Source organism: Phycodurus eques, chromosome 13 (genome assembly GCF_024500275.1).
Source record: "Phycodurus eques isolate BA_2022a chromosome 13, UOR_Pequ_1.1, whole genome shotgun sequence".
NCBI lineage: Eukaryota > Metazoa > Chordata > Actinopteri > Syngnathiformes > Syngnathidae > Phycodurus > Phycodurus eques.
Genome location: NC_084537.1, coordinates 12,867,400 through 12,893,641, shown reverse-complemented (window position 1 = coordinate 12,893,641; position 26,242 = coordinate 12,867,400). Strand labels below are relative to the sequence as shown.

Genomic DNA, 26,242 nt, shown 5'->3' with positions numbered 1-26,242 from the left:
TAATTAATAAATAGTAATTTTTAGACAAATGATCAGAATTTGTAAACATTTTCCACTGCACCCATGATGATCTCTCATGGCATACTAGTACCACAGCACCCTGGTTGGGAATCACAATGAGATAAATTTTATTCTGTTTTTATTCAATTCTTCTTGTCCAGTCATAGATGTTCCTTCAGTCAACCAGTAGCTACATGCCCCAGTGAAGTAAATGTTCACTTTAAAATGATGACTTGCTTTATTATCCCGCGGGTGCTTCGGCTAAGTCTGTTCTGTAAGGGTGACTGCATGAATCACATTCAGCACATGTAATTTATGCATGTGTAATAAGACAGATCTGCACACGCAAGTCTTAAAGGTAAACTCACCATATTCCGAGGTTAACGTGGAATCCTGGAATTCCTGTGGTGCTCCTCAGCAGAATCTCAGGTAAGTGCGATAAATCACAGCTTCACTCCCACATACAAACATCTGGGATCTGAAAATCTGCGAGTAAACATTGTGACAGAATCATAACATGCACGAAAACATGGAAATGAAAAAAAAAATGGCCACATTGTTGCATATTCCGCCAATTCTGTGCTTGCTACGCTGTGTGAAAAGTTTGAGGAAGGCCCTTTTGAGTCTCAACCCAATTTTGTGTGCCTGCTTGGATGAGTTTGGTGTGGAAGAATCTCTTTTCTAGCTCTTTTGTCCAACTTGGGACATCTAAGCTAATGAGAATTCTTTTCCAGAGAAGAAGTGCGGCGGGATGGGAGGCCAGGAATGAGTCCCAACATGCCGGAAAGGAATGACGGATGAATTCATGACCAGAGTCTGACACCTCACCCTGCCACTCCCAGCTACTCCCTAAATCCTCAACGCTTACCCATTTTCTTCTTCTTTCTTTTACCTGCACTGTTGTAATTTCACTCTTACTAACAACTGTTTCGAGTACCAGTGTACCAATAGTAACTGTTGGCATGGCTTTCATCTTCCGATTAAAACATTACACCGTCAAAAAGAATTATGTACAATTTTATTCCTCCGGGTTGAACACAATGTGTACAAATGTGCACTTTTATCTTTTATCTTAAGACACGTGGCAAATAAAATTATAGTATGTGAATCACTTCCTGGCTGGACATGAGCAACAGACTCACCTTTATTTGTCAAATCCTACCTGCCCAACCCACAGCACTGGCAAAGGCAAGCACACACACTCACACACACACACACACACACACACACACACACACACACACACACACACACACCCCTTAAGTACATCAACAGGAAGTTACAAAACATACAACCTCAGGGCTGTTTTTTCCTCACTGAAGTGCCTTACACCACCTTAAATCAAATTTATGACAAATGATAACAAACTAATAAGTTAATAATTCACAAAAGAATGTGGATAAAACAAAAATGTCCACAGTACCATAGGCTTTGTCAGAGTCAATGAATTAAACACATGAATAATATAATAAACACTTCTACAGGATGACAAAGTACAACTACGTTAATATACATGTTAAATATCAAACTTGAACATGATGCTCTTTTTGAGAAACATTTTTCAGATAGTTCTTCTATTGAATTGTATTTTGTCCAAGTGTACCTAATGAAGTGTTTGATGCATATGTATTCTTGGTTTTGAGAACATATGACCAAAAAAAAGCCTTGTGTGATCTTGCCAAACTTAATACTGAACTAGTGCGTATAATCACATTTTGCTGAACTCAACTTTCCTCGATAGAGCAGCCAAATGCCACTGACATGGGTGGAATTGAAACCTCTAAGCAAAATGTGGCTTCAAATGATGTGAAGACGCCTTTGTTAAGGAGGCCCATATCACACCGTGGGGGTGGACAGTTGTTCGTCGGTAAGACTTGTTGACATATGCAAGTGATAAAAGGAGCGAGTTAAGTGTATGCTGCCATCTGTTGGACAACCTTATGCTTCCAACTTGCCTAACCTCAAACATCTTTTTTTTCATTAAATTGCACAAGAGCTGAGATTGTGAGGGAGCTGTTCATTATCTCAACATCAGTGACGTCTGAAAAGTTCTTTGGGATGAACCGATGATTTCCAGTCACTCAATCTTGGAGCAAAGACATCCCAAATGAGAAGATTCTGTCAGAGCTGCAAAGGGGAACCGATACTCAAATTTATTCCAGCATTACTTCATCAACATATTGTACATACAGAGTAGAAGTATTTCATTGTGTATAAAAAAAAAGTAAGTAGTAATAACAAGGAACAATAGTTGTTGTTTTTGTTTTGTTTTTTTGCTAGAGTGCTCCCCTTAGAGTTAATTAAGTGTAACTTACTTATGAATCAGTGGTGTAAATAAAAATGTAAAGTGGAAAACGATGCATTTGTTAACCTACAAAGGCATGGCCAGAAGTTAGAGAAGCGCAACTCAGCTAATGTACACTACTAGTCAAAAGTTTTAGAACATCAAAATGTTTCCTTTTTTCCTACTGTGAAATGAAAGCACAGAACAAATAATTCAAGTTGCAAAAGAAATCATGCAATCGGTCAATAAACCAAAATGTATTTTTAACCTGTAACTCATTGAAGCAGCCACATTAGGCAGATGTAACAAATGGAATAAGATTCAAAGTATGATGCATGTTACAGACAAACTAAGAATCAAATAAATAAAGTTAAAGATTTTATTTAAAAAAAAAAAAAAATTATGTTCACATCGTGGTAAGCGATTGGTATTACAAACTGGCCTCAAAGTGTATGAGGTCACGCTGCTGAGGGTCTCGGGGGGTGGGGGTCCTGATGCCTCACAGTTCAAGTAAGTTTCTTTTTGTCCAAGTAAACGGTGTCGAACAGGTGAGGTTCACACTTCGATCTCGACAGGTCAATGATTGTCCTCTTCTGGCAATTTGGTGAGAATTTCCACTCCGTCAGATGTGATAACTACAGTGTGTTCAAACTGAGCCGATCTGCATGAGTGGGAAGAAGAAGAAAAAAGGTGAGATTTTAATGGCAAAAGATAGAAAGCCAAAACAAGCAGCCACCTTTTATTGTCTACAGACACCGCTGTCCACTTGTCTTTCAGGATTTTAAACTCTGCAGACCCTTCCATTAGTATGGGTTCTGCCAAGGGAAGAGATACTGTCAGGCCCTCCAGACCAGCACATGAAACTGATGTGTGACTCACCTACTGTGAAAGTCATGCCTTCATCCATGGTCATGTCATTGTCATTTGCTGGAGAGAAAGACAGGGAGCACTTTGTATGTAAGAAACGCGAACATGAAGCACACAACAAAGTGTCTCCAAAAGACAACTCACCGTGGTGCCAGATCTCAGGATGGCCATGAAAGTAGGAGCCGATTCCATGTCCGATGAAATAGGGACACACTTGGAATCCATTAGCATGAGCTATTTCACTGCGGTACAGCCCAAATATTTTAGTTCAATAAAAATAAATAAATAAAGTATTTACAGTACTGTATGTGTATAGTTATACATTAATCCCCTGCATCTTTGCAGTTCACTACTCACAAATTCACCTTATTTGTATGGAACATATTGAGTTTTTTGGGGTGGGTTTTTTTTTTTTTTGCTTTTTCTGGAACAATATTAGGTGATACAAGATGCTACCAAAGCCCTATCTAAATAGGAAAGTAGTACCTTGGTGTCAAGGAAGTACTGTACAATAGTGCCTTATGATATGACCTTAATTCGGTCTGGGACGACGCTCATAACAGTTACACTCATATCTAAAATCATTTTTCCCTCATTGAAATGAATGGAAAATCCATTAAGGCGTACAAGGCTCCACAAAAATTTTTAATGAGGAGAAATAGCACTCAATATTATTGTACTTTATGAAAACATACAGTAATTATATAAGTCAACAGAATGTAAAGAATTTTTTTTTAATTTAACAGACAATGAGTTTTCTGGTAACGAACCGTCTGGTCACGAACCGTCGTTTGGTCAATTTGTTACTTTGGTGTCGCGTGCCAAAGTTTGAGTGATCTTCAGCTACACAGTCGCTCAAGTAAACAGGAAAAAAAAAAATAATAGAGCCTGACTTATGAATTCTGCCTACCAACAAATACAATAATCGCGCAAATGAGCGACATGATGAGGAAGAATCCCAGCAAAAGTGTTGCTGCACCTGCTAGATAGAAAAAAAATTCAACCTATTTGATATACATGCTTATATTTATGATCAATCGTGAAGTTTTATCATGAACTATGAAGAAATCTGTGATTTAAACATTGCAGTTGGAAGATATTTTTTTTTGTTTTTTGTTTAAAGCAATGCACAGGAAGAGACTACTGTAGTTTTACTGGCATGTAGTGTACCAATAACAGTAACAGTAACAAATACAAATTCAATATATACGAATGATTCACAGTTTCTCGCTATTCACAGTGGGGCTCAGTTCCAATCCCTCATGAAATGCTGAGGAATGCTGTATATTATATGTGTGCATACCTAATAGTGTTCCCGATAACGCAAAGCTGCGCACCCGGCTTACAGGCGGCGATGGCGTCATCCCTGCAATGCCTTGCCGTTTCCACCAGTCGCCGCCCGAGCTCATCCACCTCACCGACAAAGAAGGTTTCCGACGTGTCACCGTGGTAACCGTCCAAATACACCTGGTGGGTACGGGGAGAATGAGTGTGGCTCCAACTGATCACAGCTAGCCCTGTCACGATAATTTTTCTAAAACAATTTTCCTAAAAACTCAAATCACAATAAACGATAATAATATCGTTTATTGTGTTTTTTTAATGCCTTTAAAATCATGAAGGCCTGCCCTTATTATTATTATTTTTTATTTATTGTTGTAGTTTTTGCTTTTAAATAATTATTGTTATTATTATTATCCTTTCTTGTTTCGCTATGAAATAGTTTTTCTTTACTCTGTGATATGGATCCCCTGTGGCTGAAATAAAGAATAAAGTTTGCAAGACTAGCTTGGTTTAGATGGAGCCTTGTATTCCAATTATAATCAGTTTCAAAGCGCAAACTGAATGAAAATGCTCCATATAAACATCTCAATCGGAATAAACAGGCCAAATCCGAGTGGAAATATGGCGGCTCCTGACGGAGCTCGTATGAGAGGGAGATCTTGTTTTTCATTACTTATAAGTTGTTTTCATCAAGCGTTCTTTTTAAATAAACGTATGAAAACAATCCCAAAAACTGTGCTGAATAGACGACGGACACCCATCTTGATAAATGACGTGACATTCACAACCAAGTGCGCATTTCTCACGGCTGTTCCAATTAAATATAGTGCATATCATGAACACACACGATCAGAACAGATCAATTAACTTTCCCTTAAGTGTCTCTGTGAATTTACGCGCTGCACATGGATCAAGGCTGTGGAGTACTGAACGGAGTCAACACCGGTACACAAAAGTGTACCGGTCTGCCGGCATTGGGCTCATGACACAGCCGTCCAACTCTGTCGTCTCACTTTGCGATACGCACGCCGGCTAACCACAGCAATGACCATTTATCGAGTCTGGAAAAAGTATCGTTGTCCAGTTTATTTATCGAACGATAAGTCGATGAAGTAATTATCGTGACAGGCCTAATCACAGCGGTGTCCTTGTTTCCAAGTTTGTGCTTGTCACTTCAACAACTTACAGTCACGTCAATGTTGATAATGTCGCCCTCTTGAAGTGGCCGACTGCAGGCATATTAATAAAGGATGAATGCTGTGTACAGAAAGTTCCTCTCATTGGCAAAAACATAATGAAACCTGGATGTCGTCTGTCAGGAACTAATTCAGAATTACCCCTCACACTACTGAAATCCTCTCATATGAACCCACAACAACTCCCCCCCCCCACACATACATGGACGACTAAAATACTCTCACACAAATACTACTGAATCGCTCATACACTATAGAAATGATCTCACACACACAACAGATTTTTTTTTGCACTCACATTCTAGACTCCTGCATACAATATAGATTTTCTTTTCACTCACATACACTACTGTTACACTTTCACACACACACTACTACTTTTTCCCCGCTCATATAACGACTAAAACGCTCTCGCACATACTAAACACTCTCACACAATACTGAGGGCTCTCATACACACTGCTGAAATTCTCTAATATTCAGTACTGCAAGGATTCCTAACCAGGGTGCTGTGGTACACTAGTGGGCTGTTAGAGATCATCAGGAGTGCTGAAGAAATTATCCAATTTCATAAATTTTTTTCAGATAATTTAAGTGAAATTGGATAATTTCTTGCAATGGCACACTGGTTAGAAAGTACGGCTCTAAAGTTATGCCTTTTTTTATATATAATAATAATCAAACAGAGTTGTTACAAATGTTGACTTTCAGGATTACTCTACAAACATGTCAAGAATTTATGTTGCTGATGAACAGTCATTTACCTGTCAGGTATGCCATGACACACCACGTTGTTCACTGAAGTACAAACCGATTTTGGGAAACCTCCGTATCTGAGAGGGGAGGGGTAGGCGTTATGCTGGATACTCTCCTGATGTACAATAAAGTCTATTTCATCTGTAGTCATACCAACCTGAAATAAACACACATCACAATTTTTCTTTTGAATGACAAATCCACAAAAAAGAACTGTGTGCGCACGAGTCTATGCTTACTTTCAGACTTTGCCCCGCTAGTAGCAGGACATGTCGAGCTACCTGGCATGCTCTGGCGAGGCCTTCGATTTGCTCTGCATTCTTTATTTCGATATAGTCAGGCCATTCGGGGATCAGTCCAGTACTGACGTAATCCGGGCGTTCAATGTGCTTATAGCCAGAAAGGAGAGAAAACAGTGGCTCACATTGTTGTCCAGAAAATAATTAAATATAGATGACCGATAAGAGTAAAAAAAGGCTGCAACAATTGAATATTTTTGGAATTGATTATTCTACCAATAATCCCATCAATCCGCTATCTGTGGAATGTCATGTGACCAAACCCAGAAGACAGGTTAGTGGACTTCCTGTGTATGCTACGCTAATGAGCTGACTACGGGTTGATGACATCATTGTTTGAAATTGAACTTGCTAAAATTTTGTTTTCTTTATGGATGGATTTCGATTTTTATTATGGATTTCGCCATTCTCGCGAGCCGAAAGGAAGTGCTTTGATTTTTTTTTTTTTTTTTATTTGCCTGTTTTGCCAAACGCAAAAGTTGGTTGCGCATACACCGAATAACTGTAATTGAGTAATCAGATAAAAGCTGATTTTACATAATTAAACCACAATACCAATACAAAATATGCATGTGAGGTCCACTTATCACATTTGTCCACTTGGGGTCGCCATCCTCACGTTCTACACTGTAGAATCAGTTACTTTGAATGTGTGCGGCTTTAAAAGGCGGGGCCTAGCCTGGTGAGTGATGTGCGCCAGCGAATGGCAGTGTTGTTAGCTCAGGTTAGCTCGTCTGCATGTTGAGTCCCTGGGTGTCACTTGTGAGTGTGACAGTGAATGAATGTGCTTATTAAGATCTCTCCATGTATGCCCACTGTTGTCGAAGGCGTGCACACTGGAAAGAGGCCAAATGAATCAAAGCATGGAATCATGATGCAAAAATTTATTCTTTACGTTTAATTATGTTACTACTGTATGGTTTATAAAGTACAATACTGAAGAATGCTATTTTTCTTATTTAAAAATACGTTACAAAATTTTTTGTTGGTGTTTTTTAGGAGCTGGAACTGATTATTCTCATTTCCAGTCAGTTCAATGGAAAGACGACTTGAGAGACGAGTGTGGTCACCGAACAAATTCTACTCCTAAGTCAAGATACCACTGTATTTTGAATAGAAAAATAAACATTTTCTTTTAGTTTCCTCAGGTAATAATATAAAATATTTACCTTTGGTACAGCATAGGCAGGCCTAACAGTAGCGGGACGGACAACATTTTGTGAGTGGGATTTTGACCACTTCTTCCAGAAGAAGCGGCGATATGGGTGACACAGTCGTGCCCTGGGGGATCCACACAGGTCGAAATTGCACACTCGTCGAAGGACACTGGCCAGTCCTGCAAGAAGGTAAAACAAAAGCTTAACAGTGACATTTCAAATCCTTTGGATCATACTCGAAGCAACTCAATTACTCTCACTGGCTATTTTGTGCACCTACGAAAATGACGTCTTGATATTGTAATAAAACAGATTACAGTTACAATACCTGTAATCATTAAATTATAGTGCAGTTACCATGGAGAGCTGTGAAAATCATAGCTGATGTGCACAAAATCTGTAGTTTTTGACTATAATTACTGTAGATTTCTTAAACTGTACCGAGCATACATTTACCTACTGTTTATCCAAGAAATTATAAGTAATCGATTACATGTAATATGTAAGTACAATATCTGGAGTCAGTGTTTACCAAACAAAGTCTCTTTATTTGTGGGCAAAAAAAAAATGTTGCAATGTAGAGTAATATCAGCTGTCTTAGTTTTAACATGTTATAGTTTTGAGGTGCTAAGTCATCAATTCCAAAACATTGTGTGATGAGACATCTGGTGTGCCATGGGAAACGACCCACTTTCACTTAATTTGTCACAAAATTGCTTTTTACTCACTGCAAATAATGTACCTATATATGACAGCGACATATAGTGACTGGTAAAACAATCATATGCTCTTCGACAAGATGGCAGAAGGTACTACTAACCTGTGTACCCACCTGTTGCCATTCTTACAACAGAATAATTTCAAATTTAAAAATAAATGCCTGCGTTGGCTCAATAATACCTTGGGAAAACTCCTGTAAGTGATAAGTGGTACAATAATAATACTGTCGTGCAAAACAGCAGCATATAAAATTTATTACTATGAAACCGCCGTGGTAGTGAGGTTTTATTGATAAAAGCTAAAAGTCAGTTTAAGCTCTCGAAACATTATGGAAGCTGTTAAAATGTGTCTCCCATGACAGTTGTGACCTATTCTCTACTGCACGGGTGACCACTTTCTGTATAATCACGTGTGGCTAGCCGGCGATAGCAAACGTTAGCACACATACTAGTCGTGTGGTAAACGTAAGCCAGTTTTTCCAACTGTCATTTAACTCAGGTGATTTGTTTACCTAAGCGTTTGACCTGTTTAAGTCTCCTACCTGATCTTGTTACAAACCCCGCAGAGCAGTAGGACGCCATTACTGGAGGGCGCGTCACGTGGTACGGTAGTCATGTGACCTAGAACCGCAAATCAGCGACAACGCCGCAGTATAGATAGATTAGATAGATAGATAGATAGATAGATAGATAGATAGATAGATAGGTAGATAGATAGATAGATAGATAGATAGATAGATAGATAGATAGATAGATAGATAGATAGATAGATAGATAGATAGATAGATAGATAGATAGATAGATAGATAGATAGATAGATAGATAATTCCCTTTCACTGCTTTACTGAAAGTGTGTTAGAGTTGGTAATAATGTTTTGTACTTCCCAGCCATCGTAGCAGGTGAATATTGGAATATTTAGCAATAAAGATTATTCGTTGATTTTCTACACTGTTTGTCCTCGTAACTGTTGTAAAATACAGCATGAGCTTTTTATATATTCCAGAATTGAAACAAAAAATGAACACGCCTAGCAAAAATGTGAGGGGGATCTTTGGTTTATAATCGTATAAAACTCATTGACTTACTTTGTACACTTCCTGGTGTTTCTACAAATCAAGACAATCTGCCTTCAACAACATGGAATACAGTCAGTAAGTTAGATGCCACAGTTATACCACATGGCCACATTTTCAGGCTCACATATTGATAGAATTAACATAACTTCTAGTTGAATTTGCCAAGAAAAACTCCCATGTCTATTCACACTGGAAACTGTAATGTTTTGACCTTATGTGACTCCTGATGGCTGAAATTGAGCCGACTGTTATCCCCACAAGCAGAGAGCTGTGGGGAAAACAATAGAAAAACAATAGATAGATAGATTCGATTATTAGATAGGTTCTTTGTTGTTGAGTGTGCTCTGTTGGTGTCTTGTGAGAGGAGCAACACCTCACATCAATGGCACCGGTGCAGTTTAATAAGTGATAAGTTGAATAGTTTGCATTTTTGTTATAGTGCTTCACTCAGTTTAACTGACTGCACCCTTGGACGCAGTGTAACCGACTCATTTTCAGGGGTGTTTCTTAAAGGCGTGTCTATTTCTTCCTCAAAGTCGCGAAATACCATTACATAGCATATTAATATAGCTTGCACAGCGACATAACTCAAATTAACCACCCATCTCAGCAAATTAAAAAAAAAAGGTTTTTGAATGAGTCCATTTCGATGAGTTAATCATCACATTTTTATTTCTAAACGTTATATAAACATAATACATTAACTTGTTTTATTCATATTTATTTTTTTATTTGTATCTATATTTGTTTGCAACAAGGGAGAAAGCCGTCCATTTTAGCGTTATAGTTACTTTTCAAAAAGTTGAAAAGGGAGGGATGAGGAATATATTACTTAATTCAAGAAAAGAAAAAAAAGAACGGGAACATTTTACATAGCTAGAGTTTTTAAAACAAGTAAGTTGTGTTCAGGAAAAATGCGGGCATTTAAGCATTTGAGTTGCTTTTCAAAAGTCTCGAGACTGCAAAATATAAGCTTAAAAAACAAGAATTATTGTAACAATTTAATTTTAAGAAAAACTATATTCCAACAGAACAGGAAAATTTGACTTAGATAGATTTATTGAAGAGATCAGTGATTCTCAAACTTTTTACACCAAGTACCACCGAGGAAGATAAAATAAAATGCTTTCCGATTACAGTACCACCATCACGACCAACATTAATGATTAATTTTAAAAAGTTAAATACAACTGTTCTTTCTCATACCACTTGTGGTGCATGTGCCACACTTTGGGAATCACTAGTTTAGATGTGAAAAATATGTGAGTTTTAGCATTGGCATCACTTTTCAGAAGTTGCTAAAGGTTTACAAACACATTTTAAAACGTACTGTATCTAAATTTCTTGCCAGGTGCTATTTCGGGGGATATTCCTGGGATAGGCTGAAAAGTTGCCAAATCTAGCAACAAAGGTGGTAGCAACATAACACATCATAAGTACAATAGTTAGCATTTTTGTTGTTTGACTGACTGCACGTGTGGGCGTGCACTGAGCTCTCTCTCTCTCTCTCTCTCTCTCTCTCTCTCTCTCTCTCTCTCTCTCTCTTTCTCTCTCTCTCTCTCTCACTCTCTCTCTCTCTCTCTCTCTCTCACTCTCTCTCTCTCACGCACACTGTAGGTGACGTCAAACCAGCATGGCGGTCAAGGTGACTTCGGCATCGTTCCTTTTGCCATTTTCAACCCCTACTTCTGTCATTTTTCTTGGTGTTTTGCTCGTTTTCGTGTGTAGGAACAGTCGAGGCGAGTGTGCGCCAGACGAGCCTTGCCTTGTAGCATCACCGGGCTAGCTGACGCCCGGCGGCCGGCCGGTCGGCGGCTGCTTGCTGGCCTTGATGACACTTCTTCCCAACAAGCTGGAGGGAGGATATAGCTCCGTAATGCTAACCAGCTGTCAGTCATACTTTCTTCCTGACAAAAAAAGAAAGAAAAAAAAAACGCTTCAGCGGAACGTCTTTTTTTTCCTCCAGTCGAACGTAATATTAATTCTCAGCGACTGATTTTTGGTTCCTCGACATTGTAAAGGTTCGCGTCCTTTTCGTGTTAGCTTTGTTAGCCTGTGGTTACCGGGGCTGGTTCGAGGGTTCGACCATGGAACTTTTCGCCGGCCCGGCTCTGTTGGGGAACATAATAGTTTAGCTTAATGGCAGGCTAAAAATGTATACGTCTGTCTTTGGGCTCGACCTTCGACACCAACGTACACAAAATCCTATAATTTGCATAATCCGGTTTTTTTTAGATTTGTAAACAGTTCCTAATTCCCAATCACCCTCGGTATGATTGTATTTTTGTATGATTTTTTTTTTTTTTTAGGTGCAATCAACCAAACGTGGCGATCCAAGTGAGCTCAAAGCCATCTTCCAGAAGGTTAGTATTGCACATTTAAAAATCATTCATTGTTCAGATGTTTTTTTATTTTATTTGTGAGAGTGCATAAACCAGTGATTACCAACCAGATAGTGTGAGCGATACCGAGTTTTGGAAAAAATTAGAACACCCTTGTTTCTTCATGTTAATGCCTGGTACCACTAAAGGTGTATTACCTGAAGAATACAATGAACACGACAAAAATGCAGCTGATTCCATAATACTGTATGTCATATTTGACAGGCTTAAACGTCATCGTAACGTAGCTTTTGTTGTACCAGCCAGGCACGAAAAGTTATCAAGAAATTGAAGAAACAATGGTGGTGGAATATCTTTTTTTGTCCCATGACTTTATAGTGATGGGCAGAACAATTAGTTATTATTCATACAACAGATCAAGTCGTGACTTCAAGCTTTGTCTTCAATTAAATAAATTTAGCTTTCACACTGAGTAAGTCATTTTGTGAGTGAATTGAGGCAAAGTCGTCATTTAATTGATATTTTGGTTTGGTGGTGTGCCGCGAGATTTTTCGAAACTAAAATACCGTTGGTGCCTTGGCTCAGTAAAAGTTGGGAAACACTGACTTAAACAGTGGGTGATGATAAAGAGTGAGCCAAGTCAGATTTTGCTTGGTAAGTGAACTGGGACAGTTGTGTCACATGGTTTAAATTAGTTATCCACGGCTAACAGGCTGCTGTTGCGTGTCATGTAGAAAATGAAACTCAGACTCTAAATGACATGCATTTGAAACTGAATTGGCTGACATTTATAGTTGTATCTGTTGAGTGACTTGAGAAGAGTTAAAATATCGTTTTGGGTGTGTGGCTGCTTGTTTGGCACTGTTGTTGTCCCACAGCACTCTTGTCAGCTAAGATCACAAGCAAGGAAGTGCTTGCTTAGCCTTTTACTCGCTGGATTGCACAACTCATCACGTTTGGTATTTGAAATAATACTCCGGCAGTCCGTAAGCTGTCTTGGGTTATTATTGCAGTTGGTGCTTAACCTTCACATTGCTCTCTGCATGGCCGATGTGTGACCGACCATGTGACTGTTGCATGACAAAGCCCCTGTTGGTACTTGAATACGCACACACTGGGTCGAATAGCACCAAAAAGATTTCTGTGCGTGCTCGGTTGGGTCAGTCTGAAATGTCCAAATTTGTTGAGGGATGCAGCACACAACAGAAATACAACCTTGCAATATGTTAATTAGATACATTACATCATCACCAGCCTCTGGGGTGATGTATGTTGGACAGCGACATGGCTTTCAACACAAGAGGGCCCACCAATTGTGTGTCTGGTTGCTGGTCACAACAACACCGTAGTTCTGCTTCTTGGAATTTAGTGAGCTCGACGTAAATGAGTACACCCCAACAGATTTGTCCGAAAACCTTGATTTTCCTTTCAGAATCAGTATTTTCTGTGGCATACTGTAGTAAAGAATATTACCATCCATCCATTTTCTTCCGCTTATATGAGGTCGGGTCGCGGGGGCCACAGCTTTAGCAGGGAAGCCCAGACTTCCCTCTCCCCATCCACTTCCTCCAGCTCTTCCGAGGCTATGCCGAGGCGTTCCCAGGCAAGCTGAAAGACGTAGTCTCTCCAGTGTGTCCTGGGGCGTCCCCAGGGTCTCCTCCCGGTGGGACATGCCTGGAAAACCTCACCAGGGAAACATCCTAAACAGATGCCCGAGCCACCTCATCTGGCTCCTCTCAATGCGGAGGTGCAGCGGCTCTACTCTGAGCTCCTCCCGGATGACCGAGCTTCTCACCCTCTCTCTAAGGGAGAGCCCGGACACCCTGCGGAGGAAACCCCTTTCGGCCGGTTGTATCCGAGATCTTGTTCTTTCGTTCACGACCCACAGCTCATGACAATAGGTGAGGGTAGGAACGTAGATCGGCCGAGGGTAGGAACGTAGATCTCCACCCTTCACCCTTTTCCGAGTGAGGACCATGGTCTCAGATTTGGAAGTGCTGATTCTCATCCTAGCCACTTCACACTCGGCTGCAAACTGCTCTAGTGAGAGTTGGAGGACGATGAAGCCAACAGAACCACATCATCTGCAAAAAGCAGAGATGCAATACTGAGGCCACCAAACCGGACTCTCTATGCCTCGGCTAGGCCTAGAAATTCTGTCCATAAAAGTTATGAGAGAGGGGCGGGGCTGGAACGGATTAATGGTATTTCCATTCATTTCAATGTAGAAAGATGATTTAAGAGCTGAGTTTTTTTTTAGTTATGAGCATGGTCACTGAACAAATTCAACTTGTCTGAAGACACCACTGTAAGGCAAGCTAAATGTAAAAAAAAAAAAAAAAAAAAAAAAACTAATTTACAAATCCAATGGCGGGGCCGGGGATTGAACCCCGGTCCTCAGAACTGTGAGGCTGACGCTCTCACCAGTCGCGCACCGTACCGCCTTAGTATAATCATCGTTGAATCAGAATCATCTTTATTTGCCAAGTATGTCCAAAAACACACAAGGAAGAATTTGTCTCCGGTACTTGGAGCCGCTCAAGTACGACAACAGACAGTCAATATACAGAACACTTTGGAGACAGAAAGACATTGACAAAAAAACAGTCACTGAGCAGTAAAGGGTTGCTAGTTATCTGGTAATGCCGGTACATTTTTTATTTTATTTTTTTGACAATTGTGCAAAAAGATGCAGAGTCCTCTAGCATTTAGAGTAGTTCGAATGACTAATATTGCAATAGTCCGGTGCAATGACCATTGTGCAAAGGGCGCCGAGACTTCAAGGAGTATATGCGGTTTAAAGTGACGAGTAGTGCGATAATCTGGGACAATGTTGGTTGTGCAAATGTTGCAGATACTCCCCAATCAGTGTGCAAATGGAGCAGATGCTACTCTGGCATGAGTGGCCAGTATATGCAAATAGTGCAGCATGGCGAGACAACTACAGTGAGTGCACGAGTAATACATAATTGGCCCCACAGAAATGTTGACAACGAACCCAAGTCAAAAAATTGCCAGGATGTTGTAATGGAATTGTAGGTTAGGTGTTTAAGAAGTTGATCGCAAGAGGGAAGAAGCTGTTGGAATGTCTGCTAGTTCTAGTTTGCATTGATCGGTAGCACCTACCTGAGGGAAGGAGCTGGAAGAGCTGGTGACCGAGGTGCGGAGGGTCCGAGAGGATTTTGCACGCTCTTGTCTTAGTTCTGGCAGCGTGCAAGTCCTCAATGGTGAGTAGGGGGGTACCGACAATCCTTTCAGCAGTTTTGATTGTCCGTTGCAGTCGGAGTTTGTCCTTTTTTGTAGCAGCACCAAACCAGACTGTGATGGAAGAACACAGGACTGATTCGAATCCGAATTCGATTGAAGTTATATAAATAATTTTGTTGGTCACTGACATTGATTTAAAAAAAAAAAATGTCTTTTATGTTTAGTGATTGACAGCATTTTCCAATCACGTTCCAGTAAATACACTTCTCTTAACAGCTTCTGTTGGCCCTTTCCCACGTGGCTTTTCCACATAAACGTGGTTATTGAAGGTACTACAACAAGAACTGTGGGGATTAGTAAATCTGTTGATGATGTAAAGTGATCCTCATAAAACAGATTAACGGGATTATGTAATAGTGCACGCGACGCATGCAAAGTAAAATTAATCGCTGTGTGGTTAGTAGAGCTGAAGGCGATACTATTTTTTTTTGTCAAGATAATAGTATCGTTGTGATCATGTGCCAAACTTGAATTGAATTGTTCTTGTGTGTCTGTTTCCATGCTCAGTATGCCAGTGAAGTGGACAAAGATGAAGACAGGTTCATGACCCCAGGAGACTTTGTCCAGAAGTATCTGGGCCTGCAAACACAGATCCACCACAACCCCAGAACTGTACAGCTGCTGGCTGCTGTGGCCGACACTACGAAGGACGGGTGTGTGTGCCACTAATCCACAAACATTACGCTTTACTAATTGTTGAACTATACCTGTTAGCTCATGAAGATAAAATAGACAACTTGTTATCCATGCAGTCAGATGTGCACAAATGATACACAAACTAGATGCACTCATATCTTTTATGTAGTATTTAATCATCATAATCTCATTGAAGACAGTGGTTCTCAAATATTTTACACCAGGTTCTACATCCAAAAGAATATCAGTTCTACAAGTACCACCATAATGACCAGTATTAAAAACGTACTCTACTCTATAAACCAGTGGTCTCAAACTGCCGGCCCGCGGGCCATTTGCGGCCCACGAGGCGATATTTCGTGGCCCCCACCTTAATATGAAAGTTTAATGTTAGTGGGGCCCTCGAGTTTTATATGAATGCCACTTTTACAGTGTTGTGTGCGGATCTGAAGAACCTATTAATCACTGTGGCGTATATGGCTCTCGGGGGCGTGACATCGACCGGGCTTGATGCAAGCAGAGAAACATTTTCAATGAGTGAAAGTTACAGCAGCGTTGCCATGGAGATTTTTCTTCTGTGCCTGGCTAGGCAAACGCGGACATTCATCCCAGCGCGTGTTGTGCACAACACGTCCCAAAAAAGTGTTTTAAGTTGCTGGCCAGCATGACATTATACGACGTATATAGGTTATGTCTCTCTGAATAAATCAAGGTGATGCGTGCACGACGAGACAAAAGAAGGGTGGGGAACTCGTATGTGTGGTCTGCGGTTTGAGTCCGGTCGGATCTATGTTGGGGTGGGCTGCAGTCGGGCTGAGCGCGTCGTGGCCCCCAACCACTCCCATATTAAATGGAAAAAAGAAAAGGCGCTTGGATGGCATGGCAGTAAATGGGTGGCGCGTTCGGTCTGGTTGAGGTGTGCTCTCGCCTGAATCTGGTCTGGTCAGTGTCCTTGTTTATCTTATTTTGTGTTAAAAAAGATTGGATTTTTTAAAATTTCAATTTCACGCGGGTGCATGTGCGCCGCGGCCCAGCCTCAGCCAGATTCTGCCTCCAGCGGCCCCAAGGTAAATTTAGTTTGAGACCCCTGCTATAAACAAAAGTTTAAGCAGGCTGTATGCATAGCTACAAGCTTCACTGCAATATGTTTGATTGTACGTTTTAAATGTAGTACATTTAATTTTTATTTAATAAGGTAATTATATTGCTTACGACTTGTTTGAGCCCACGTACCACACTTTTTATTATTCCTGTTCCAATCTCATTTTGGCTCTGATACTCTAAATTATTTCACTAAGATTGAATCAATTAATGTATTTCTTGTCTGACTACTATGGCAGGCTCATCTCATTCCAGGAGTTTCTTGCCTTTGAGTCAGTGTTGTGTGCACCTGACGCTCTCTTCATAGTTGCCTTCCAGCTATTTGACAAGACCGGAACTGGAGACATTTCCTTTGGTACGTTCCATTGTCTTTTCTTTTTGTTAGTCCACCTTAAGGCACGAGTCACGTGACTGGTTTATCCCAAAACACTTCGTATTGAATGCAGCTGTTCCCAACTTGATGTCCAATGTGTTTATGCGGTGCATCATTTGAGTGCCTTCTGTGTTTTCATGCAGTCCATTGCAGATAAGGAATTTCCTAACGTGATGCTGTGAACCTGATTATTACTCTTTCTAGCTCATAACACCTGGATGAACTTACTCTCTCTTTTTCCCCAAAAACACAATGCTTTGGGACTTTAGAGTCCCATTTTTTAAACTTGTGTATTCTTGCCACAGAGAATGTACGAGATATTTTCAGCCAGACCACAGTGCACCACCATATTCCCTTCAACTGGGACTGCGAGTTCATCCATCTGCACTTCGGGCACGACCGTAAGAAACGTCTCAACTACCTCGAGTTCACCCAGTTCCTGCAGGTGACTTGCCTAAACACACAGCATTCTTGCTTTTCACCTCCTCGTCACACAGGACACACCCGTGTTTAGTGGTGTACAATTTTACCCTTAGCCTGACGGTGTCATGTTCTTGTAGGAGCTGCAGTTGGAGCACGCTCGGCAGGCCTTTGCCCAGAAGGACAAAGGGAAGAATGGCGTCATTTCCGCTTTGGACTTCAGTGACATTATGGCCACCATCAGGCACCACATGCTCACACCATTTGTGGAGGAGAACCTTGTCTCAGTGAGTTTGTGTGTGAGAGTCTTGATTATGGCCTCAGATACAACCTACTAATTTTTCACAGTCATGACAACTTACTATGTACAACACAGCTCAGTATTGGCAAACCTTGTGTATTTCTGTTTAAGCTCTGCTCTGTCCTATTATTTTTTTAGATAGGTGGTGTTTGGATATCACCAAAATAATGGCAAAAATCACCTGGCTAAACCCCCAACTCATGTACTAATTTTCCTTAGAGTACCAACGTGACAAGTGGCCGTCATCTTTGTGGAATAAAAAAAAAAATTTAAGTGGGTTGAGCACTTCAAACCCTTCTAAAATCCTCCATAAAAAAATAAATGTCAGTTCCATCTTCTCAATAGTAAATATTAATTATTATATTGGTTATAATGAAGCAGTAAATATTCATAATTGTTTATTATAATAATAAAGAAACAAACCAATTATCAAAATGTTTGCTTATTTTCTGACATGGTACATTTAAACCAGTAACTGAATCATAAACTGTTTTTGCATTTTCTGCACTGTTGAAATGTCTTCTTTTTTAATAAAGCAATCTTTGGGCGAGAGGCGGGGTACACCCTGAACTGGTCGTCAGCCAATCGCAGGGAACAAATATATATAATAGACAATACCCCAGGCTTGCCTATGTTTTTAGCCATGGCTGTTTTGTTTTTTATTTCCATTTTTTAATGTATTATAATTTTACTTGGTACTAATTTATTTTCTGGTTGTTCAATTAAGTTCTATTTAAAGTTGAGTTTTGGTAATTAAACAAATACTAAGTTTCAAAATCAATGAATAATTGTTTATTAATTCCTGGTTACAATATCAATCAAAATGATTGTGGTCATTACTTTTTGCATAATCGTCCAGCCCTATTTCTAGTTAGATGATGATTCCCCCTCCCCAGAGGAAGTCCTGTAGTGTTTTTTAAGTAGTCTTCAGTGTTCCCCCACCATATCGCGGTTCATTGTTCGCACTCCTGCTACATCGTAGTTTTTTGGTAGAACGTAACTGTCTGTCGTCTTCTTTTTTTTGTGTGGAAATCTGTGGTTTATTGCAGTGGTTTTTTTAATGGATTTTTACATTATGCCTATTACTGTAATGCCCATGCATGTGGGAAACGAGAGCCAAAGTCCATGAAGCACTTTTCATGCATTTATAAATGGCCGGAAGAACAGTTAACCACATAAACACAATGAAAAAAACTCACTCAAGGAGCTGCTGTGAGCTACAGCTCATACCCGTACATTCACACTTTGTTTGAACCACTACTGCACTAGAGAAAAAAAAAAAAAAAAAAAAAAAAAGAAGACACTTGAGACAATTTGGATGAGCTCTTTTTTTTTTTTTTGTTGTTGTTTTTTCCTTTCTTAATGCTTTGCTGAGGTGTCAGATCGGGACTCGGTACAGGAAGTTACTGAAAGTCAAATGACTCAGACTCCGGTGCAAAAAAAGAAAATGTGACTGGTACATCCCGAGTATTTATATAAGACATTCATTTACTGTGTTATATTTGCCAGTTGTATGTTATTATATGAGAAAAAAAAATCTTTTGAATGAAATTGCTTTGTGGTTTTCTCGTTCCAGGCAGCAGGAGGCAGCACTTCTCACCTGGTCAGCTTCTCTTACTTCAATGCATTCAACTCCCTCCTTAACAACATGGAGCTGATTCGCAAGATCTACAGCACACTGGCCGGCTCGTGGAACGACACACTGGTCACCAAAGGTACGTTCATCTATGTGGAAGGAAGCTTTTTATACTTGTTTCATCACATCTTATTTCCAATCTTATCTGTCCCTTGCAGAGGAGTTTGTTCATGCTGCCAACAAGTTTGGTCAAATCACGCCAATGGAAATTGACATCCTGTACCAGTTATCAGGCCTGCACTCCCCCTCAGGGTAAACACAGTAGTAGCACCTTAAAACTAACAACCGCGGTCACTTCAACACTTCTTTTATCAGTTCAAACTAAGTCAGTCAACATTGGTTTATCTCTGGGTGCGACTTTTCTGATTGGTGACCAGGAGAGATTAATCATTTTCTACTAAATGCTGTCACCGCTTCTGAAATTGTAAGCAATTGACAGCAAATGTTCCATCATTTAACATCACCAGGTAAATTTACAGTTTGGAGTTACTGTGCAGAGTACATACACTACTCACCAAATGTTAACTTTTTTTTTTTTTTTTTTTTTAAATGACAGCCAGAGCTTGAAATGAATTCACTTCACGGCCTTCTCGGCACTGATTATGTGTACTTCTGTGTGTCAGACGCCTGAATCTGGCTGACATTGAGAGAATAGCTCCGCTAGAAGAAGGAAGTCTTCCATATAACCTGGCTGAAACCCAGAAACAGGTAACACATCATCACTGCCTGATTCACACATATTGTATATACTCTATATCCACATTTTGTTACCAGGGGAGGGTTACGTGATTAGTCAAATAATCAGCTTGTCTTTGAGGTGTGCCGATTATTTGTGATTAATTAGCATTTTATTCAAGTGGAGGCCAGTTTTGAGGAAATACAGCTTTCACTGTTGTAATATTGCATTCTGCTTTACAATAGTACAAATCATCATTAGTTATATTTTCCATTATATGGTTCACCCAGAGTCAGGCTCAAGGGGACAGTTCAAGGCCTGTATGGCTCCAAGTTGCAGAATCTGCTTACAGGTTCACTTTGGGCTCTATTGCTGGAGGTAAGTTCTTCTCCTGTGAGCCATCAACATATCAAATGAGAGATCACTTGGTCCAAGCTTGTGTTTCTTTGCCCAGCCACGGGCGCAACGGCGGTGTACCCAATTGACTTGGTGAAGACCCGAATGCAGAACCAAAGGTCCACGGGGTCTTTTGTTGGGGAGCTGATGTACAAGAACAGCTTTGACTGCGCCAAGAAAGTGCTTCGCTACGAAGGCTTCTTTGGCTTCTACAGAGGTACGCCACAAGAAACCACACCTGCTTCCTAACCTGCCAATTACATCACTTATCACGAGCAATCTGGCATAATGTCCCACAGGTTTGGTTCCCCAGCTTATTGGCGTGGCGCCTGAGAAGGCCATCAAACTCACTGTGAGTCCACTTCCCTCATGCACACCCATTAATACACTAACAGAGAAAAAACAGTATGAACATTTTGTATCGCAACTATCATGACCAAAATTATCAAGCTAATCGGTATTATCACATTATTGCTAAATGAAATCTGAAAAAAAACATAATTGCGCCCGAAAAGATCAAATTAGGGCTTAATCAAATAACTTGAATAATTCGATTACAAAAAAAAAGTTTTAAATCTCTGCCTCGATGCGTTGCAGTGATCATTTTTCCACACGGACTAATGTAACTGTTGACTCCCTCATCATTCCCTATCGAAATAAGTTGGCATAATGAACACGAGCCAGGCTCATAGTGTGTAAAAACATTTAACACACAAGAAGATAAAGCATAATGTGTCTACTGCAAATAACTAACTGAACATCTCACAACAGCACGTCTACAATCGCAACACAAGGTGTCAATGTTAACTATATTATATTATTATAACTTTATTATAGCTTACCACTGCCAATGAGAACGTATTGTAATACCCCCATGAATGGTCAAGGGTAGCACATAGCCGCCGGGGCCCTTCAAAACAATTTATTGAACAAATGGTAACAAAATAAACACGTAATAAGCACATTCATACACTAGCCATAACCGATAACCAGGGACTCAACGTGCAGACTTGCTAACGTGAACTAACAACAGCCAACTCCACTCTCATTTGCTGATGCACACGTCACTCAACAGGCCAGGCCCCACCTTTTAAAGCCACACGCATTCAAAGTCACAGATGCTACAGTCGAGAACGGGAGGGCGGCGACCCCAAATGGCCAAAAATAATACCTGCACCTCACGTATATTTTGTATTGGTGGTGGTGTTTAATAATGCTAAATACATTTTTATCCGCTTACTCGATTAATCAGGGGGAAAATCGGTTAAATGTTTCTGAAAGAGGCGGCACGGTGAGCGACTGGTTAGAATGTCTGCCTCACAGTTCTGAGGACCGGGGTTCAATCCCCGGCCCCGCCTGTGTGGAGTTTGCATGTTCTCCTCGTGCCTGCGTGGGTTTTCTCCGGGCACTCCGGTTTCCTCCAACATCCCAAAAACATGGATGGCAGGTTAATTGACAACTCTAAATTGCCCGTGGGTGTGAATGTGAGTGCGAATGGTTGTTTGTTCGTATGTGCCCTGCGATTGGCTGGCAACCAGTTCAGGGTGTACCCCGCCTCCTGCCCGATGACAGCTGGGATAGGCTCCAGCACGCCCACGACCGTCGTGAGGAGAAGCGGCTCAGAAAATGGATGGATGGATAATGGCTTCTAGTCTGGAAAAGATGATTATTGTCTAAAAAAATAGGAGTACTTAAAATGCTTGAATATATACACTTTTTGTTCTCGAGAAAAAAGGACTTTATTCCTAAAATAATTTGCCTTTTGTTCTTAAAAAATACTATTCAAGCAGGGATATCAGATTTATGTGATGCATTACAATCATATCAGAGGTTTTAATGGGCCCATAGCTGAGGTATGAAGAAGTGATTAGTTTATTCAATTTGTTTTATTGGCACCTTGATCCCCGTATATACAGGTACGCACTTTTTTAAATGATACGACATAACGATCAAATTATTTTGCGGCCCCTCAAGCTACGGACCCTAGTTTGAGAACCAATGCTCTAAGCAGCCACGCACACTACAGAACAAGTGACACAAAATATGGTATTCAGGAATTATGGTAATATTTTTGAAATATTTGAAACATTTGAAATATTATCACCGTTTATTGAAAAAACATTTCCCTACACTGTTACAGTAGAAATTAAAGGTGTCTTTAAACAGATGGACAAACATACTACCTGTAACTTTATTTGTGCTCCACAGGTGAATGACTTCGTACGTGACAAGTTCACCGACAAGGATAACTCAATTCCTTTCCTTGCTGAGATCTTGGCTGGTGGCTGTGTAAGTGACAGACTCACTGCGCACGTGTAAGTCCTAAAGAAAATGTGCTAACTAGCGCTTTCTCTTCTCGTTCATAAAGGCCGGAGGATCCCAGGTGATCTTTACTAACCCTCTGGAGATAGTGAAGATCCGTTTGCAGGTGGCAGGCGAGATCACCACCGGGCCTCGAGTTAGCGCAATCAACGTGGTGCGAGACTTGGGCTTCTTTGGCCTCTACAAGGTAAATATGACCAGTGCATTCTGTAACCCACCTCCTCGCTGGTAGACTCAGTCTTCGGTGGTCTTTGCCGTCTGTGTGGTTCTAGGGAGCTAAGGCCTGTTTCCTGAGGGACATCCCCTTCTCCGCCATCTATTTCCCCGCCTACGCCCACCTCAAGTCCTTGATGGCTGACGAACAAGGTCGGCTCGGTGCCTTGCAGCTTCTCACTGCTGGAGCCATTGCAGGTAAACACAGACTGTACATTAAAGATTCAAATGAGGTGCAGCTATCACTTGGGTTTAATTTCTTTCTTTTTTTTCTTTTTTTTTTCTTTTTTTTTTAAAATGTAATTGGTGAATGCCCGCCAAATGCGTGAGATAAGGACCGACACCTGCAGTGAATAGGGAAAATACACAAATAATTGATGCTCCAACTCAAAAGGGGTTTATAAATGTGTATAGATGCCACAAGATGGCAGCAAAGAACCTCAAACGGAGATGATCATGACGCTACGCATCTAACATGTACATAATCATGAACCCATTTTACATAAACTACTGTATTCAATGGTTCAATTATTCAGCTCATCAGTAGTATTAGCTAGCGTACTAGCCTAAATGACACGCTAGCAAAAACTGCTAATAGAAAAGTAGTAATTGGTCTCAACAAAGTACAGTGGGTATGGAAAGTATTCAGACCCCCTGAAATTTTTCCCTCTTTGTTATATTGCAGCCATTTGCTAAAATAATTTAAGTTCATTCCACCCCCTCATTAATGTACACATAGCACCCCATAGTGACAGGTAAAAAAAACGGAATTGTTGAAAGTTTTGCAGATTTAAAAAAAAAAAAGAAAACAAAAAAAAGAAAAACTGAAATATCACACAGCCATAAGTATTCAGACGCTTTGTTCAGAATTTAGTAGAAGCACCCTTTGAGCTAATAAAGCTATGAGTCTTTTTGGGAATGATACAATGATGCGACGATGCAATGAGTTTTTCACACCTGGATTTGGGGATCCTCTGCTATTCCTCCTTGCAGATCCTCTCCAGTTCTGTCAGGGTGGATGGTGAATGTTGGTGGACAGCCATTTTCAGGTCCCTCCAGAGATGCTCAGTTGGGTTTAAATCAGGGCTCTGGCTGGGCCATTCAAGAACAGTCACTGAGTTGTTCTAAAGCCACTCCTTCGTTATTTTAATTGTGTGCTTCGGGTCATTGTTTTTTTGGAAGGTGAACCTTCGGCCTAGTCTGAGATCCTGAGCACTCTGGAGAAGGTTTTCGTCCAGGATATCCCTGTACTTGGCCGCATTCATCTTTCCTTCGATTGCAACCACTCGTCCTGTCCCTGCAGCTGAATAACAACCCAACGGCATGATGCTGCCACCACCATGCTTCACTGTTGGGACTGTATTGGACAGGTGATGAGCAGTGCCTGGTTTTCTCCACACATACTGCTAAAGTTAGGGCCTAAAAGTTCTATCTTGGTCTCATCAGACCAGAGAATCTTACTTCTCACCATCTTGGAGTCCTTTTTTTTTTTTATTTTTTTTTTAAGCAAACTCCAAATGGGTTTTCATCCGTCTTGCACTGAGGAAAGGCTTCCGTCGGGCCACTCTGCCATAACGACCCGACTGGTGGAGGGCTGCAGTGATTGTTGACTTTCTATAACTTTCTCCCATCTCCCGACTGCATCTCTGGAGCTCAACCACAGTGATCTTTGGGTACTTCTTTACCTCTCTCACCAAGGCTCTTCTCCCCCGATTGCTCACATTGGCCGCATGGCCAGCACTAGGAAGGGTTCTGGTCGTCCCAAACGTCTTCCATTTAAGGATTATAGATGCCACTGTGCTCTTAGGAACCTTAAGTGCAGCAGAATATTTTTTGTAACCTTGGCCAGATCTGTGCCTTGTCACAGTTCTGTCTCTGAGCTCTTCAGGCAGTTCCTTTGACCGCATGATTCTGATTTGCTCTGACGTGCACTGTGAGCTTTTAGGCCTTATATAGACAGGTGTATGGCTTCCCTCACTTTTGTAACCCATAAAAATTGCAATTGTCACGGAATATAAAACATCTGTCATTTAGTATCTTCAGCTTTTTTAATAGCCACTCCGCAGAGCAAACCACGCACATGTTCCGAACCCTCCCTCAGTAACACCCGCTAACAATCGAGGCTAAGCCTTGCTCCCACCCCCGACATATAAAGACTTCAATCTCTCACTTGAGATTCATCACTTCAACGTACAATACTTCCATGACACCAATTAATACTTTCCAATAAGCCAAGGATTTGGCGACATCTTAGGGCATAATAGAAAGCGAACAAAAAATTTAAATAGTTTTTCATCAAATAGCTGAGGATAGGTTCCACAAAAAAGTTGCAACCCACCAATAGGAAGGGGTTCATTGTATTCCACACTTTTGTAGTAGGGTCATCTCAGCAAAAGTCTCTTCTGGCTTGATTTCCCAGGTATCCCTGCAGCATCGCTCGTGACGCCTGCCGACGTCATCAAGACTCGTCTGCAAGTGGCCGCCCGGGCGGGTCAGACCACCTACTCCGGAGTCACCGATTGCTTCAGAAAGATCATGCGGGAGGAAGGATTCCGAGCCCTGTGGAAGGGAGCGGGAGGTGTGTGTAGTGTGTCTGCGAGGGCAAGAGTGTACGAGAATGAGAGGGAGCTTGTGTGAGAGCGACAGTGTGTGGGAGTGAGAGAGTAAGAGTAATTAATTTTAGGGAGTGCATTTGCACTCATTGAAATTGAAATCTCTTCTCCAGCTCGTATGTGCCGGTCCTCTCCCCAGTTTGGTGTCACTCTGGTAACCTATGAACTCTTACAGAGGTGGTTCTACATTGACTTTGGAGGACAGTAAGTTGTTTTTTTTTCCTTTGTCCAGAGCAAGTCATTACATGAGTTTTAACACCTGTATTCAAGTTTAATGGCTGTAGACTCAACATAACTTTTTGCGGTCC

General features: G+C 40.8%; 2 protein-coding genes across 6 annotated transcripts in view; one reads left to right on the top strand and one right to left on the bottom strand.

The window, feature by feature from the left end:
- Positions 1–374: 374 nt before the first annotated feature.
- metap1d (methionyl aminopeptidase type 1D (mitochondrial)) lies at positions 375–9,164 on the bottom strand. 4 transcript variants are annotated; one of them, XR_009769725.1, is made up of 11 exons: positions 9,105–9,164; positions 7,856–8,022; positions 6,627–6,776; positions 6,396–6,544; positions 5,622–5,664; positions 4,455–4,618; positions 3,296–3,393; positions 3,164–3,211; positions 3,021–3,099; positions 1,143–2,945; positions 375–486 (listed from the first exon to the last, which is right to left on the bottom strand). XR_009769725.1 is itself a non-coding variant. In XM_061695104.1 (10 exons), exons 1-10 carry the CDS (start codon positions 9,142–9,144, stop codon positions 2,861–2,863), a joined length of 1,023 nt encoding a protein of 340 aa, XP_061551088.1. In that variant the 5' UTR covers positions 9,145–9,164; the 3' UTR covers positions 1,066–2,860. The 4 variants fall into 4 exon arrangements, 1 of the variants encoding a protein (XP_061551088.1); XR_009769726.1 differs by lacking the exon at positions 3,021–3,099; XM_061695104.1 differs by lacking the exon at positions 375–486 and having other exon boundaries at positions 1,066–2,945.
- A 2,076-nt stretch (positions 9,165–11,240) lies between these two features.
- LOC133411286 (electrogenic aspartate/glutamate antiporter SLC25A12, mitochondrial-like) overlaps positions 11,241–26,242 on the top strand; it is a 16,171-nt gene continuing 1,169 nt past the window's right edge. The window contains exons 1-17 of one of the 2 annotated variants that reach the window (XM_061693452.1): positions 11,241–11,284; positions 11,949–12,002; positions 15,756–15,901; positions 17,225–17,340; positions 17,664–17,803; positions 17,919–18,065; positions 19,656–19,794; positions 19,874–19,967; positions 20,339–20,423; positions 20,682–20,769; positions 20,846–21,004; positions 21,087–21,139; positions 22,996–23,076; positions 23,156–23,296; positions 23,382–23,520; positions 25,742–25,900; positions 26,048–26,138. In XM_061693452.1, coding sequence (XP_061549436.1) covers positions 11,273–11,284; positions 11,949–12,002; positions 15,756–15,901; positions 17,225–17,340; positions 17,664–17,803; positions 17,919–18,065; positions 19,656–19,794; positions 19,874–19,967; positions 20,339–20,423; positions 20,682–20,769; positions 20,846–21,004; positions 21,087–21,139; positions 22,996–23,076; positions 23,156–23,296; positions 23,382–23,520; positions 25,742–25,900; positions 26,048–26,138 — 1,844 coding nt within the window. In that variant the 5' untranslated portion in view covers positions 11,241–11,272. Of the gene's footprint in view, positions 11,529–11,948; positions 12,003–15,755; positions 15,902–17,224; positions 17,341–17,663; positions 17,804–17,918; positions 18,066–19,655; positions 19,795–19,873; positions 19,968–20,338; positions 20,424–20,681; positions 20,770–20,845; positions 21,005–21,086; positions 21,140–22,995; positions 23,077–23,155; positions 23,297–23,381; positions 23,521–25,741; positions 25,901–26,047; positions 26,139–26,242 lie in introns of both variants that reach the window. The other variant, XM_061693453.1, reaches the window with a different exon arrangement.

Coding starts and splice junctions, on each gene's coding strand:
- metap1d (XM_061695104.1), bottom strand. CDS start 9,144: ATGGCGTCCTACTGCTCTGCGGGGTTTGTAACAAGATCAG. Junction 6,777..7,855: donor CTGCCTATGCTGTACCAAAG/GTAAATATTTTA, acceptor TCTGGCTATAAG/CACATTGAACGCCCGGATTA. Junction 4,619..5,621: donor TTATCAACATTGACGTGACT/GTAAGTTGTTGA, acceptor CGTACCCACCAG/GTGTATTTGGACGGTTACCA.